Genomic DNA, 17,141 nt, shown 5'->3' with positions numbered 1-17,141 from the left:
TGATTTTAGTTATCTTACAATAAAAGATTAAATAGCTTTCAGATGTAAACAAATGGATTTTGGGAAATGAAAATGAAAGATGAATAGATAATCAAATTGCTAGTTTGTTATGAGAGTTTGTTTGAGAGATATAAAGGTGTATTTATGTATTATATTTGTATGTCCTTTATTTTAGGAAACAAAATATGGTTTTTGGCTTTTCTTAAGATAATAAAGATACTGCTTATAATATGATGAATATGATGATGGCATGAAAATTACCATTGCCATGAACCTCTGATGAAGCATCATTTTACTTAGATTTTCTTTGAGAAAAACATTTGGAAAGTAAAACAGATTAGACTGTGTCTAGTAAGAACTTTCCTTTTGAAACTGCTGATGTACCAAGTACATCATCTCTTGTTTTCATTCATAAGTATTTCTAGACAAAGTATGAGACAGATCACATGTGGACCACTGTGTTATGAGCACCACAGTTCATGAAGGATGTTGGCACACTGGGAAGGCTTCAGAAGACTGTTACAAAGGGTCTAGAAAAAAGAATCTTAGAAACAGATGAAGCCAGCTGAGCATAGTTACCAGAGAAAAGACAGGCAGGGATCAAGTGTTGCCTTCAAATATCTGAAAATCTCTGAAAGAAAAGAGACAGAAATAGCTCAGTTCATCCACTTTGGCTAGAACAAGAAATAGTTGTTATGACAGATTTGTTAAACTTGGCTTTGGCTACTTTAGAGTTTTGGATATGCCTTAGGTGAAGACTAAGTGGTTTGCCTTCTACTCTTGACTTTATGACAATGCTCTCGTCTGTTGTTTAATGTAGAACGATATTATAATTAACTGCTGCCTGAAGTGCTAGGAATAACAGTCCTAATCTGATGAATCTCTCCTGAAGAGATCACCTTCTAGACTGGGTGAAATGTGCTCAACATTTTATAGAAACCCTGGGGGTGTGCATGTACCTGTCATTGCTTCATGAGGTATGTGCAGGAATCTACTAAACAGGTGGACAGTGTGATCAGTTTTATGGCACTGAGTTCCATTGTTGTAAGGGGACTGAGTACCAGATCCACTTCCTTTTTTTCTTGCAAGAGTGACCCATCATGTTACAGCTGAACAGTGTCTTCTAACTCTTCATTAGTGGTTAGGGCTCGGCGAGATCTGGTTTTCCATATCATAATATATCAGCAGCTAAACATTGCGATATACTGATATATCACAATGACTGAAATAAGGAGTAAGGAGTAAATAAGGTGGGGAGGAAGAAACAGCCGAGATACATTGTCCAGACTTTCAGTATTGGCTCTGCAGTAGCCAGGCAGCCCCACCGTACACAACCTTGTCCCTGACTCTCCAGTGCAGGTTTCCAGCACCCCTCAGCAGGCAACCAGTCCTCTGCAGCCAGCCACACAGAGGACCAGCGAAACCATGTGCAGGCTCTGCTACTCCTTACCTTGCTGTATCTGCCCTTCTTTTGTTCAAGAGGCAGCTGCGCCAAGTCACGTGGCTTAGCTGCAACTCCCCACGGCAGCCATCCACGTGATCTTGCCCTGCCCTGGGCTGCTCAGAGAGGCAAGATCCACGCACCCGAACAAGGAATCCCAGGGCACTGTTGGCCTCCCAGTGGCGGTGCACCCCGAGTCGCCAGCCCACATGAAACTCTATCCCTTGCTGCTTGCATCGCCACTGGGAACCATCCACTAGAGCACCAGCCCCCACCCATGCAAGGCACTGGAGTGCAGCACCCACCCCACAGCATGTGGAGGTGATGAAGAGAAGCTGGCACTGCAGGACATGGAGATGCCTCTGTGGCCCCGTGTGAGGAGGAATGGAGGGAGGAAGCAGCTCGCTTGTTTGGCTGGAGAAGGACGTGAAGGTGCGGGCAGGCAGGCAAGCCCCACCCGCAATATACCGCCTAGCACAGAAATCAGGAAATCGGCATCACAGTCTGACCCTCATACCCATCCTGGACGATGTATCAATACATCACCCAGCCCTATTAGGGGTCAAAATGAGGACCAAATGATTCTGGAAAATAATTAAAATGAGCACAGAAAATTATAGCTAGTACCTCCAAATAAGAAGTATCTATATAGTTGCAGTTTTTTTTATTCTTCTAATCTCACCCTTAGACTTTGACTTAAATAAAAATTCCACCTGGTGAGATCCTCTCCCCCCCCCACATGTCCCTAAATCTGTTCTAGGGGTTTACTCAACCCTCTGGGGCAGATTTGGGAATGGTGGAAGAGGTGCATGGTGGGAGGAGATGGGGAAAGTCCCTTTGCACAAGTGGAAATCCTTACGCTGATGGGATGGGATGAATATAACCCTTCATTTCTATAGGAAGGGCAAGTCTCGTCAATATCCAGAATGTTTAAATCCTACACGAAAAGGGAGGGGGGAACCCACAAATGTAAATGTAGAACTTTAAAAGAAATGTATGCAAGGGCATTGCCTTTTCTTACAAGCCTCATTCTATTACAAAACCAATGTAATACCACTCAGCTCCTCATTCTAGCTTCTGTCATCACCAAAAAGATAATTTCAAAGAAGCCTTAGCTGTGTACTCTTGCTGCCTTTTTGGCTTAGCTGATACTGTATATATAAACAACTTTCCTGCCTGGTCTTCAAACTTACACAGCTGTGGAGTTTATCTCAGACATAGCTTCCCTCAGCTGAAAATCCTAAGTAGAAGTTAATCCCTTCATGATCCAATGGAGCACTAGTTTTACACAAAAAAACAGAGACACACAAAAACACCATAGAGGCCAAATGATACAAGTATCATGACAATTGGCGCTTTTGGCTGGGATTGATGGGAGTCCAACAACATGTGGAAAGACGCAGATTCCCTTCCCCTGGAATAATGCCTTATTTTGATGGCCTGTTATTTATTTATAGTTTGCAGATGAATAATAAAAAACCATGTTGTGAACTGCCCAGTGATCTTCACATGATCTTCTGTGTGTAATGGATAACTTTATAAAATTTAAAGTAAGTTAAACAATGTGGAGAAAATAAAGTTAAGTGCGTATTCAAGGAATCCAATTTGGGAACATAATGGGAAGATCAGAGGTCACGTTAAATTTAATTACAAAACGATGTACAAAACAAGTATCAATTAAGAAATGAATGATTGTTTATTTTTATTTTGTCTTTAACATCTATTGATTATTTCTGTTACACAGTTTTAAAACCAATAAAACATTCAATTTTTTTTAAAAAAATCTTCCACATGAAGGGTTGTATACAAAATTAATAGATAAAAAATAAAGCAGTCCATGCTGCTCATGCTTATAGGAGAAGTGAGAAAACTCCTGGGAAAGCTAAGGGGTGGACTTTGGTAATCTTTCATAATATGACACCCTGTGCCTCCAAGTGGATCTTCTCAGTTATAAAACTTATTAATTATACACCTCCTCAGCTCAACAACCTGTGTGGTGGAGCCGTCCACGAAGCCCAAATCCTGTGCTAGAAAGCTGGGATGGAAGCTATTTCAGGAGAATAGCTTGTATCTCGGCTTATTCTCATGTAGTGGCTCTGCTGCCCTTCTCTTCCCCCTCTGTTACTGCCTGATGGACTGGTTGATGCCGTATGATGGTTGATGGAAGGAGGAACCTGCTTTCTCAGCGGAGCTGATGGTGGAACGCCTTGCGATTTGAACGTTTTGGCTCCAGAACACTGCAAACCCGGAAGTGAGTGTTCCGGTTTCCGAACGTTCTTTGGAACCTGAACGTCCGATGTGGCTTCTGCGGCTTCCGATTGAGTGCAGGGAGCTCCTGCAGCCAATTGGAAGCTGTGCCTTGGTTTTTGAACGTTTTCGGAAGTTGAACGGACTTCTGGAACAGATTCCGTTTGTCAACCAAGGTACGACTGTATATACATTGTTGTAGTATACAGATAAATATTAGGCGCTTCTCTCCTAGGGAAGAATGAAATTGCTATTTTGGACAACCGGTGAAAGTGATATAAAAGTTGAATTGCACAAAATGTTTCCTCTAGTTGGCTGTTTAATGAGAAGTTGGAGTGAGAAATGCCTCCTTCTGTGCCAGCCCATGGTGGTTACTCAGCTTTTCTTAAAATCCATACATTTTTATTCCACATTGGGAGGTACATAAAAATACTGTAACAGAGAAACATGCAGGTTTGTAAACAATTTCTTTTGCAAACATAGACTGGAGAAGAAATCTCTCAAAATAAAAAAAATTGCATTCTGAAATAAGTGAGATTGTGGCTGCAGTCTTATATCCACTTGCGTGGATGTAAGCTTCAAGTGAACTCAGTCAAACCTAGTTCTGAGCAGACATATATGTTCACTTGCTCTCTGCAGCTTTAATATTTAAGTCTGAACATGTGTCTGTTTTTTGAAATCTGTTTTTTTTTCTGAACTCCAGATGATTTCAAGACATATGCATCTTTGCACTGATAGCCATCCAAGGATGATAATGCATGTTTCCTATAACATCAAGCTGTTTAAAATATTAAGATATAATAAAGTGTCAGAACAAAACAGATTCTGGGGTTATTTGACAATGTAGTTATCTTCCAAGAAACCCATCAGGCTTTCTAGAGTTAAAACATGTTGAAACTTTTGCTTTTCTAGTTACTGAAAAGCACCCCCCCCCCGACAGTGCTGGTCAAACACTGTAGAAGGATATAATGAATAATTAATGAATATTAGGGCTGTAGATCACTTCGACCATATGTGCAAAGCTTTGAAATATGTCTAACTCATATGGTTAGATAAGTACTCAGGACTGATTTATACGAATTGGTTGCAAATTCAAGAACATATATGCGTTGGGAGTACCCATGTCAGAGGCGAAAACAATGAACACAATCTTCTAATCCATGTTGTTAACACATGATTGTCCTGAAATATTTTTAACTGCCAAAGAGAGAGGAAATAGATAGACGACAACCCTGAATCCTGATTAGTTTTATGTTTAGCGTCCTGGTATAATTCAGTCAAATCTAAAACATACCAGTTTAGAATTCTGAAATGTATTTTGCCCATTATTTTTGTTAGAGATGGAAAGAATGTAATTTACGACAATTTACGTATTTTACCATAATTGTATTACAGTAGAATTAGAAAATATAATCCCATTTTTATCTAGTACAATTACATTTACACAAAACTTCTATTGGTGAAATAAGCCATTCTGTATCATACATAGGACTTTAACCTTGGAATTCACATAATAATAAGAATGCTGATAATCTCTTGGTTAAGGTATCAGGTTTTCTGGAAAGTATACAGGAGCAGTGGCGTAGCGTGGGTTGTCAGCACCCGGGGCAAGGCAAGTAATTTGCGCCCCCTAACCCGTGGATTTGCACCCCCTAACCCGTGGATTTGCGCCACCTAACCCTAACCCCCAGATGTTGCACCCGGTGCGGCCGGCCCCCCCTGCACCCCCCACGCTACGCCACTGTACAGGAGTTACTAATTCCAGTCTCGTTATTTGTTACACAGTTGACTCAGTCACAATGTGGGATTAGCATAATTTCCTTCTTGATTAATTTGATTAGTTGTGAGAGAGCACAGTTTCCAGAGCCATTGATAGTATGTGTCAAGGATTCTGGAAGCATGTTTGTACTTTCATTTAATAACTAGTGCATTTACACACCTATGCCTTAATCCAGCCCTTCCATGCATCAGAAGGGCTGGTAACATGGGAAGAGGGCTCAGTGATAGGGCACTGCAGAGCAGTGTACATGGCAGTCGGGTAGGGAGGATGTGGTGGTACGATGGATCACCCCCCAAGTATTAAGTTCAGAGCAAATTAATTTTTAAAAATTGAAAGTTTTCCAGAATTCTTGGATTAAGCACCAGTTTTTCATTTCAGTACTACACATCTTTCATTGTATATTTCATGATCGTTTTTTCAGTTTTCAGTTTTTCTGTAAGGATTATTTAAATAATTAATGAGCAATTAATAATTTGCAGAATTGTTGTGACTCGAGATGCAATTCTTTGATGTATTTGGGAATAGAGAAGTTTTAAGATCTACCCATTAAGCTAGTACATTATATGTGCTAGTACTAGATTTCCATGGTAAAGTTACTAGATTTCCATGGTAAAAGTTATTTTTTAAAAACACTTGTGAAAAGTGACCATAATTTTTGTGTTCGCTGTAGGAGGATGGTTCTAGTTATATTGAGCTTATACATGTTTACTCAGAAGTAATTTTAAGTCGCCGCAGTGGTATTTACTCCCTAATAAATGGGGTTGCAATTACATAAATCCTAATTCTGCAGCAAATTTAAAAGGGAACGTGTTGTCTTTTATAGTCAGTGATTCACAATTCTAGATGGCACTGCAGTCCTTAATACATTTACCCAATGCAGAGACTCCTTATGTGTACACTCCTTATGTGTACAAAGGACTCCTTATGTGTACAAAGGACTAATATGGACCCCAGCTGCACACGTAGCTCTATTCTGAAATTACAGAAGTGAAGTAGGAGCTCCTCTTCTTTTTCTGGAGAAGTGAAAGTCAAACATGCTCATTTGGACACCCCTCTATCATGCATACTGTAGAGAGCTTTGCAATCACCATTTGATTTAAATGAAACTAATTTTACCAAAGACCTGACTTTATTGTGCTATTCCTGAATTTCTTCATTATTTTATTATTTACTAAATTTCTGAACCACCTTTCATCTGAAGAACACAGGGCGGTTTACAACCTCATCTGCCTGTGGTTTTTAAACGTTATAAATTAATTTATTTGAAAAAAGTATTGTGACAATTTAAGTTTAACAAGTGTGGTGTTTCTACCAACTAATTAATTTATCTATCAGATGTACAAACCTTATTAATGGACTTTAGGGACAGTACTTTGGGAAAAGAGGGAGTTTCTCCTATAACTGTAGTTTTAAATGGTATTGGTAAAAGAGGAAAATACTGGCTTCTTTGTGTCCCAGCATTTCTGAAAACCAGTGTTTTGCCTAAATTTGTTTCCAAAAGTCTAAAAGTTTGTTATGATTTCACATTAAGATCAGGAAATGGTAATACTCACTAGTTTTGTCTAACTGAATAGTTATTTTTACTATTTCCCCCCTATTTCTTAATAATTGCTAGCCTGGGACAATATTTGAGCTTCAACTCTAGTTAGTTTTGCATTTATTTAACTTCGACAGCTACTATGTAAGTTGCAGTTCTTGTGTGAGATTTTATACACACCCGCACCCACCCACCCACCCCTAGTTGTTGGACTCTTAATTCTGATTTTTAAAGTGTATTGGCAGTTGTTTAAAATATTTTGAAGTAAATGGCTGAATATTTCCTGCTTAGCCAAATCACAGACATTTGTTTTTCTTTATTTGGAATACTATTTGATTCTAAAAATAATTAAGGCTTACTTAGTTTTAAAAATTGAAAATTGAAATTATATTACAAATACAAAGCACAAGAATCCAAACTTTCTAACAACCTTTCTTTGAGGCACCGACAGTTGTCATTCTGGGTAAAAAGAATATTCTAATGTCTAATCTTAGGTAACACTGCCCTCAGAGGGCCAAGGTAAGTAAATTCAGTTTTTATAACAAATATTTTTTGGCTGAGGAACTCCTTTTAAGGTTGATTCATTTGAAATCCTGTTTGTTTATTCATCTTATATTTGTTATATATCTTTAATGTAGTTTTCATTTGTTTTATTTCCTCTATTTTGCTGTATTCTTTTATGTCTGGTTCTAAAGGGCATCTCTGTATTTATACCTGGCTTATAAAGGCATAACCTAGTTTGAAATTAAGCAATCCTGTCTACTTGGTTTCTCCCCAACACAGGGGCTGCTTAGTAAATTGATAAAGCATTTCAAACAGTTTTTTGGGGGGGGGGCATTGTGTGTATATGAGAGAAAGAGGAGAGAGAAATCTCACGTTTGTCTATTCAGCAGCTGTTGCTCCCTTTTAGGAAGTCTAATGCAGAATTCTAGTGTATTAACTCTACATGTGAATTAGGTATATTTTTCGTGTGTGATTTTTCTGTTAGGATGACTTTTCCTCTACTGTTATCCATATGGGTAAAAGTTCTCCTTCCAGTTATGCTATCCTAATTTAGTTGAAACATGTGAACACATCTTCTTACTAGAAGTGTTATATTCAGGGACATATATTTTCCAGGTTAAACAACGCTGCCCAGGCTTGTGCCCCAAGGAGGTAACTTTAGTGCTGCTATTGCAGCGGTTTGACTTCAGCTCCAGAAGTGCACTCTATTGACACTTGAGACAGGCAGATGCCAACAACTTTTCTTAAATGATATAGGCCAGGCATCGGAGCCAATTCCTGGGGCTGAGGGGTCTCCAGCCCTCCCAATAAAATATTTGAGGGGGCTGGGCCCCCCAAGTTGATGGGCATTGCCATTCAAATGGTGTGCGCGCACTGCATCATATGATTGATTATGTGGGACAGGTCTTACCTGACTCCCAATATTTTATTGAAGTTGGCACCCCTGGGGCCAGGGATGGGAACCTGTGACCCTCCAGATGTTAATTCACTCGGGGGGGGGGGATTTTCTGCTACCAGGGCTTGTGTTTCTGTCAACACCCTAGTTGACCTCTGAACTGGAGAAATGATATGGGCAGGTGCACTTTCTTTTGGTAGAACTTATGCCCCTTAGTTTTCTGAAGGGGAAACAAATTGATTGGGTAGACACTTATATCAACAGGGGATGAAAATTGAAGACCAATCTGACTAAAAATGAGGTAGACCTCATTTTAAGGCGTCCTCTGTGGTGGTTAATGGCAGTGAAGAAATTACACTTCTCTGCCACTGTTGCATTGACACAGTTTTACCATTTGGAAATTTCTGCTTGCTGAGAGGATTGTTACATAATATTTATTATTATTTATTATAATAGCCCCAAAGATAGTTAGGAGAATCCCTCAGCAGCGACCAGTTTGTCATAACACTTTGATGATAAAACCATGTGTATCTATTCTAGCTTAGACTCTGTATATAAGAGCAGCATCTATAGGACTGTGGCTCCAGTGTGTGTTTGTCCTATTTTTATATATAAGTTTCTGCTTGTTCAGCCTGAGAATATGGACAAGTTGCTTGGAAGACCTGTGTTCCAGACCAATATCCATCCTGGCTGTTTAAGAACACTAGAAGGGGACTGGGCATGCGGGTGGTGGAAAATGTGCATGTTTCCCTGGTTGAGAGCTGTATTCCAACTAGAGATGTGAAAGCCCAGGGATTAGGTATAAATATTTTCCCCAAGTCTGTCCCTCCCCCCCCAAAAAAATGGAAAAAAGGAGTGCAGAATATTTTCTTTTAGAATGGCAGTTAAAATGTTAACGACACCCCTATGATGTCTAAAAACTATGAAACAGAAGACTTATAAGTAAGACAGTATAGATAATTGCAATTCCTGTATACTGAGGACAAGCAATCCTTGAATTGTAAGCTGAAAAACTTATCAAATGCAAGAGCAAGATGTATTTCTACCTCTTGGGGGCACTGTGATTATCACACGAGAAAGAAGAAGGGATCAACACCTTCTTTGCTTTTGAAAGGGTAGATAAACTTGTTTCAATCTAAGAAGGAGGAGAAACAGGAACTGAAACTGATAGCACTAGCTCAGAAAATAAGGCTGATTAAATTTCATGTATATTCATTGATTTCCCCAGTTCTTTTTCTCAGTTCATTTTAGGGAAATAAATGCTGTATGTCTGCTTGACACTTGATTTTTCTTGATTTTTCTAATGTTGATTGTTTCTTCTGTTTTTATTTTTTTTTGGCCTGCTCCTCATAAATTGGCCAAAGAGGTCCTTTACAATTTAGTAGCTGGTAGCTCCATTTGTGAAATATTTCTTAAAGAAAATTCATTTTGCAATTATTTTCTGAATAAACTGCATTTTAAATATACAACATAGTTTTATGGCAAACCAAGTTATCCATGATACAGTTTATGTTCCAAAAATAATAAAATGACTTTCAATCTGTAAATGGTTATATATTTTCCGATTCCCTTCCCTCAGATTTCTTATTTTTATAAAACCACCCCCTCAAGGGAAAAACAGTTTTCCCTATGGCTTCAAGATTTCTTGAAATTTTTACATCACTATTTCCAACTTCATTGAAGAAAATAAGTTGTGAGAACTTAACTATAAAAAGCCTCCTTCAGGCCAACCACCCTTGATAATTCTTGGCTAGTGTAACTTACTCTTTTAGAATGAGATGTTGAAGCAAGTGGTGACAGCTCCAGGCTTTCTTGGTTGACGCTATTTAGATCAGCATAGCCCAACATTTCATACCAAGTGGGCTGCAAGAGTACTTTGGCATGAAACAATGAAACAATGCCTTGTTGTGTGGCATGGGGGGCAGAATTAGACTCCCCCATCCCTTGTGCTGTCTTCCCAAAATCAACTAAGTGAGGGGCTGGGATTTGGGAAGGAGTTGCGAGGCTCTGGCAGGGTCCTAGAGCTCCCCACCTCATGTCTGGGCCCTCATGTTTCCTTCCCAAAGCCCAGCACCTCGCTTACCTGGCTTTGGAAGGGCAACACAAGGGCTGTGGGGGCGGGATCAAATGTTGAGGACTGCTGAAAAGGCACTGAGTGCCACATATGGCCCTTGGGCTGTGCGTTGGATCAGCCTGATTTATATACTTTCCTATCTTGGTCCTAGTTTCGAGGGTGAAACAGCCTTTGTCATATTGTACTAGGAACTTGAAAAGTGAATGCATCTCATTTGGTTCTGTTGGACCTTTCAGCAACTCAGTACCATCAACCATAGCATGCTTCTGAGGCATCTGGCTGTTTGCCTCTTTTCAGCCCCTGTGTGCCCCCAGAATCTCTCTCTGATGATCTTCTGTAGCAAATTTTGTGGTTGAGAGCCAGTGTGGTGTAGTGGTTAAGAGCGGTAGTCTCGTTATCTGGGGAACCGGGTTCGCGTCTCCGCTCCTCCACATGCAGCTGCTGGGTGACCTTGGGCCAGTCACACTTCTTTGAAGTCTCTCAGCCCCACTCACCTCACAGAGTGTTTGTTGTGGGGGAGGAAGGGAAAGGAGAATGTTAGCCGCTTTGAGACTCCTTAAAGGGAGTGAAAGGTGGGATATCAAATCCAAACTCCTCTTCTTCTTCTTCTTCTTCTTCTTCTTCTTCTTCTTCTTCTTCTTCTTCTTCCGTGAGTGACTACAGGAGGGGAGGAGTGGAAATGGAAGCCTTGTTAGATTTCACCTTAAATGAGCAAAAAAGAAACAACAAATTATCCACTTAGCACAGCAGCATTCTTTTTATAGTAATCTATGTTTTCATTTGGGGACACGGGTGGCGCTGTGGGTTACCACAGAGCCTAGGACTTGCCGATCAGAAGGTTGTTGTTCGAATCCCCGTGACGGGGTTGCTTGGTCCCTGCTCCTGCCACCTAGCAGTTTGAAAGCACGTCAAAGTGCAAGTAGATAAATAGGTACCACTCTGGCGGGAAGGTAAAAGGCATTTCCATGCACTGCTCGGATTCGCCAGAAGTGGCTTAGTCACGCTGGCCTCATGACCTGGAAGCTCCCTAGGCCAATAAAGTGAGATGAGCGCCGCAACCCCAGAGTAAGTCATGACTGGACCTAATGATCAGGGGTTCCTTTACCCTTTATGTTTTCATTTTAAAGTCATTTTTGCCCCCTGAAATAAATGGGGTTGAAAGATCCATAATTTTGGCCAGATGTACTCAGACGTTAAAGTCAACAACTTAATGACCTATTTTTCCCCAATTTAATTTAACATTATGAAAGAGAGAAAGAGCATCAGTTAAGCATGTACTTAACCCTTCCACTGGGAAAAAATTGAAACAAATGAATTTTGAAGTTTCTCCTGAATCCACAGCTGCAGCCTTGTTTGGACCTTCCTGTGCTTTATTTTCTAAGAAGAATAAGTTGAAATGTCTGCGATACAACATGTATTAGTTTAATCCTATTTTAAGCAATGCTCTGTAGTAGCTTTAAATAGCTTGACCGATATATAAATGATGTGAATTACTCAGTTTTCTCCAATGCAGTGTACAAAATTAGAGACCTCTTCCTTAATTATAAGGAGTATGTTTCTGAAACCTAAAAGGCGTAAATGTAAGCAAAATAATAATTTAGCTTACATTTAACACAGCAGGAAGTTGGATAGAAAATAATACTCTAAAGCAAAACTACTGCTATCTTAACTACTCCAGAGTTGCACTTGATTAAATTATCACAAAGTGTTTCCCTCTGTTTTACTCTATGGATTACTGGTCCACTCAATTTAGCTTTTCAAATGTGAATATTCGACCTTGCCTTTCGTGTTATATACTAGGGTGTGGAAATGTCACTTTACATATGTGGTTATTTCTATCACTCTTGTCTTTCATATGAAACCAAAGGTAAACACACCTTAATATTATAAGAACTAAAATTGTTGCAGAGAGCTTTTAGCAAAATTCAGACTTACCTCATTTATTATTAATAAATCTCATTTATTAATTGATAGAGTTGTTAGTTTGGTAAGTCAGCAGATTGCAACAGACACTCAAAAAAGTCTCCCACAATATCCTTGCTGATGAAATAGTAAATGTGGGCTGAATTACACTACTACCATATCAATCCACAGCTATTTGAACAAATGGGTTCAATGAGGATATAGAGGGGATGCTTATCAAATCTGCAGATAACAGAAAACTCAGAGGACTAGTAAACTGAATAGATGACAAAATCAAGATTGAAAACTATCTTGACAGGTTGGATGCTTGGTTGAAAACAAGAGAAATTAAATTCCTATATTTAGGTTCAAAAAATCAAAAGGATACATACAGGATTAAAGAGATCTGTTTGACAGAATCTAAAACTCTTAGCTGATGACAGCATGAATATAAACCAGCAATGCAGTGCACTTGCCAATCATAAGCTCTAATAACTGAAGCACAGAGTCAAGATTGTTAGTTGTAATACTTCCGCTCTATTCTGAACTGGTTCGGCCACTTCAGAATACAGTGTCCTGTTCTGGGCAGCACATTTTAAGCAGGACATTGACAAATTGGAGCATGTCTAGATGAGGGTGACCAGGATGGTGAAGCATGTATAAACCAATCCTTGCAAGAGATAGTTGAAAGATCTAGGTATGTTTATCCTGAAGAGGTGAAAATTAAGGGAAAGCATGATAACAGTCTTCAAATATCTTAGCAGCTGTCACACAGAAGATGGTGTAGACATGTTCTTGCATTGAATGTATCATCCAGTTGGCCCTGAGAAATCCCTGCCTATTTTAAACCCAGTCTTATCTCAACTGTACCGAGGTTTGGGGGAAAAACAGGAGTGATTCCAGCTGTTTTTAATCTTCTCCAAGCTGCAGCACCAACGAACCTTTGTGGGAAATGGTGTTGGGCATTCTCCTTGCCTGAAGGCAAACACTCTCTCCTAGACATTTGTGAATGTCTAGATGTCCAGTCAGAGGAATGCACACATGAACATATTATCAAAAGATAATGCAACAAAACACAAAAGCACAGTTGAATCAAATAAGCTGTTGCCAGATAAACATTTTTTAATTCAAGCAGGGACAAATGACATGCTTTCAATGTCTGTTTTCTTTTTACTGTAACTATGAGGTACATCAAAATTGTTCAAAATAGGGGCCAGGGTGGTAGAGAAGTTAGATTCAAAATGGTGGTTTATGGGCAGAGCTGGTGCTCAACATACAGTGGGACACCATCCACCTTCTTTTCCGGTGGACCTAACAACAGTCTGCTTCTTTTTTGTGGTCATAATTGAATCTGGCCTAATTTGAAGCAAAAACATCCCACTTCCTCCCCTGCCCCATCCAAATGAAACCACTCCACTTCATTTTTTTCCTTCCACTTCTAGGACTGGGTAAGTCAATTACTATACACCATGATCTGTATATACTGGGAAGACTCTGCATATGAGATAGTAAAGGTCACTGTTTCTAATAGGCTAATTTTGAGGAGGGAGAAAGAATTATTGTGGCTATTGGGAGTCAGAAACCGCTGTCAATCTACTATGACTCATCCAGTGAACTACAAGTAAATAACAATCTTTCTTCTGCCTATCCTGTTTGAATGAATGAACCCCGTTTGAATGAATATCCAAACAGTATTTGTTTTTAAAAAATTAAAAGTAGAAGAGAATTAAACAAGCTAGGTTTGTAAGCTTTTTATCAACCTGTGCTACTGTGCCTTTAACAACAGTTAGATCTGCAGAGATTCACAGAAGAGGATGTTTAGGTACGTTTTTGAAAAGGTTTCACTTACTAATGTCTGCAAATCTAACTCTTGTTAAGCAAACAGGATGAGACCCATCCAGTTTTTTTTCTTATCATTTGGCAACGCTACAATGAATATTTCAAAATATAAGTTCATATTAATCCTTGAATTAATCTTTTCTTATATAGGTGAATATATAAAAAACTGGAGGCCAAGATACTTCCTATTGAAGACAGATGGCTCTTTCATAGGCTATAAGGAAAAGCCGCAAGATGTGGATCTACCATATCCTCTTAACAACTTTTCAGTAGCAAGTGAGTATCTTCAGTAACCACTCAAATTGTATTTTAACAGATCATCAAACTCACAGTACACTGAAAAACTTTGGAAAGGCATAGGTTTTTAGTGTTGTATTTTAAATATCCTTTTGGTTTGGTTAGAAATTTGAAATATTTTTCCCCCAAGTCCAGCTCCTGTATGAAGTTTCATACACAAAATAGTTATTAGATCCCCAAACTCTGGTAACTGGAAACATCTGCTGAAACCTGTATATTTTATATAGGATTGCTATGTATGCAAAACTCACATACATATCTATATAAGGAAGTTAAGTGGAGCCTTCTCCAGATTTAAAAATAAGTTTTTAATAGAAATGCAATATGATGTTCCAAGCAAATCTAAAAAAAGATGAACTACATAAGTTGCTTTGCTAAGATGGTGTAATGTTTGCATCACAGTGTTGCAATTCACATTAATATTTCTTGGTTTACAAAAAATAAGGATCCATTCATTCTGTTTCCTAGGAAAATGTTGATGTTAAGTCATTAATCATAGCAATTTTAACAGTGAAATTATTTTAATCTGCTTCAAGGATCACAACAGAAAAGTTTTCTGGGGAAAAAGAACATCAGTAGCTTAGTATATCAGAAATGCTGCTTTACAACTGCAATTTATCAGCAGTTTCAGTGCCCTAAAATCTTGATTGGATGTGGTGGCATTGAGTGTTATGAATGAATGGATGAATAGAAAGAGAATGGTAGCGTTGCCATATTTCAAAAAGTGGAGCTTTTTTTGGCAAAGTTGTCTAGTATATGGTAGATATGGATCTAGACAACACATTACTTAAAGAGCTACATCCTTTGATGCATAAGCACTTATTCCTGAGTAGAATGGATTGTGGTGCTGGATGATCAAGATGTTATGATGTTGTACTGGATCCCGAATTTTCAGACACCACCTTGTAGTGGGTGGTGGATCTTTTTGAACTCCTACAGAGTAGTTCCTCTGTATGATTGGTGATGACCCTGTTTGTTGTGGGCTGCTGTACCCTCAGTCCTTGGGGGGTGGATGCAATTTCATGCCATCATGTAGGGAACACTCTTCTAAGTGTATAGTTTGGTATATTAAGCTTATTTGAGCTTCCAGTTCAAAGGGGATATTTGGGGAATGTCACACACCTCTCATTTTATTTATTCTGATTACAAGTCAAGTAGACCTCCAAAATGACAAGATAAAAAAGTCACACCCAGGCACTTTATAAGATCAAAAAATGCCACACCCATGCACTTTTCTTGAAAGAATCCACACAGAACATTCTGTCAGTAAAAATAATGTTAATATTCCATGCACACAAAACCAAGAATATGGTCATATCAGTTCCCATTAATAATGCAGTAATGTTTCAGAAACTTAGTAGATTTTGCAAATTAGAATTTTTATATATGCTGCTCTTAATTTGAAAACTCACTATAATGCATAACCTATATTGCAAAATAAAACAATATGTAAGTACTAGGTCAGTCGCAATACCTAATAGTGAAATAATAGCTTCCAGTGAGCCACGAGGAAGCATAATTTTATTGCTATTATTATTTATTTTTATTGCTTCTATTTAACATGTGTTAGCATGTTAATACAGTATGTTTTGTAGTTCAAAACCTATAGCAAATCATATAACAATATAGCTGTGTTTGCTGACACTTCCTCAGCTACAGAAGCAGTTGAACTATATAATTCTGCTCTGCCCCCTTTTTTATCTGTAGAAACTTTAGAAGATAGTGCATATATTGTGTCTCTCTCCTCTTAAATAGCTTAGAAGGATTCTGACAGGATTTAGAATTTTCTAAAAATACTCACCTGCTTGTGTATTTGTTTAAGTGTTTTATTGTTGTAAACACCCTGGGTTTTCTTCTGAGAGCAGAAATGCAGTGTATAAATGACTTGTTAAAAATGCCCAAGGAATCATAGCAGGAGGGGGCCTTGGAAAATAAGTGCAAGCAAAGGTTCTTTGGGTTGAGCAAGCATACAAGTTGCACTTCCCTTGCAGTTGTAGACATCACTTCTGGGACTTAAGCTGCTCTGTAGAATTGCTCATTAAGATGAAGATAATTTCAAATATTTCTCATGGATTGACATCCACATAGAATGCCTAAAATTGTTGAACTGGACGTATGCATTTAGTAAGCTTCACTTAGGCCAGAGCTACACATTACATGAAATGTGTGGTAGCTGCCAAATGCAGCAACCACATGTTTAATTTCCCCCTCCATAACATCTTGAGGTGTGCTTCTTTGATCCCACTGAACATTCTTGGCTGCTGCTGTCAGGGAAATGAGCATTTCCATGATGTCAAGACCTAGGTAAGTTACCTTCATAATTACAGAGGGAGTGAAGGTAATTTACCATACGGTAGCCTTTTGGCAGGAGCTGACAAATGTAATGTGTGGTTTTGGCCTTAGGAGAGCATCATATTGTATATATGTTGGTTCTTGAAATGGACTGTTCTTAAACATGTCGAGAAATGTTAATAAAAAAAGACTCTTCAGATTATTAAATGTCCTTAATGGAGGACATTGAATGTCCTTAATGGGGAAAACTATGTTGGAGGTTAAATAGTTAAACATTTAACAATTCAAACTTTAAACTTTTAATAATTTCTGAACAGATGATATGTTTTTTTG

General features: G+C 38.7%; 1 protein-coding gene across 6 annotated transcripts in view; it reads left to right on the top strand.

Moving 5' to 3' along the window:
* AKT3 (AKT serine/threonine kinase 3) overlaps positions 1-17,141 on the top strand; it is a 109,625-nt gene that overhangs the window by 41,606 nt on the left and 50,878 nt on the right. For all 6 annotated transcript variants that reach the window (XM_083604323.1, XM_083604324.1, XM_083604326.1 and 3 more), the window contains exon 3: positions 14,370-14,495. In XM_083604323.1, the coding sequence (XP_083460449.1) occupies positions 14,370-14,495 (126 nt within the window). The remainder of the gene's footprint in view (positions 1-14,369; positions 14,496-17,141) is intronic.

This window comes from Podarcis filfolensis, assembly GCF_964270895.1.
Source record: "Podarcis filfolensis genome assembly, chromosome: 3".
Lineage (NCBI taxonomy): Eukaryota > Metazoa > Chordata > Lepidosauria > Squamata > Lacertidae > Podarcis > Podarcis filfolensis.
This window is presented reverse-complemented; position numbering and strand designations above follow the sequence as displayed.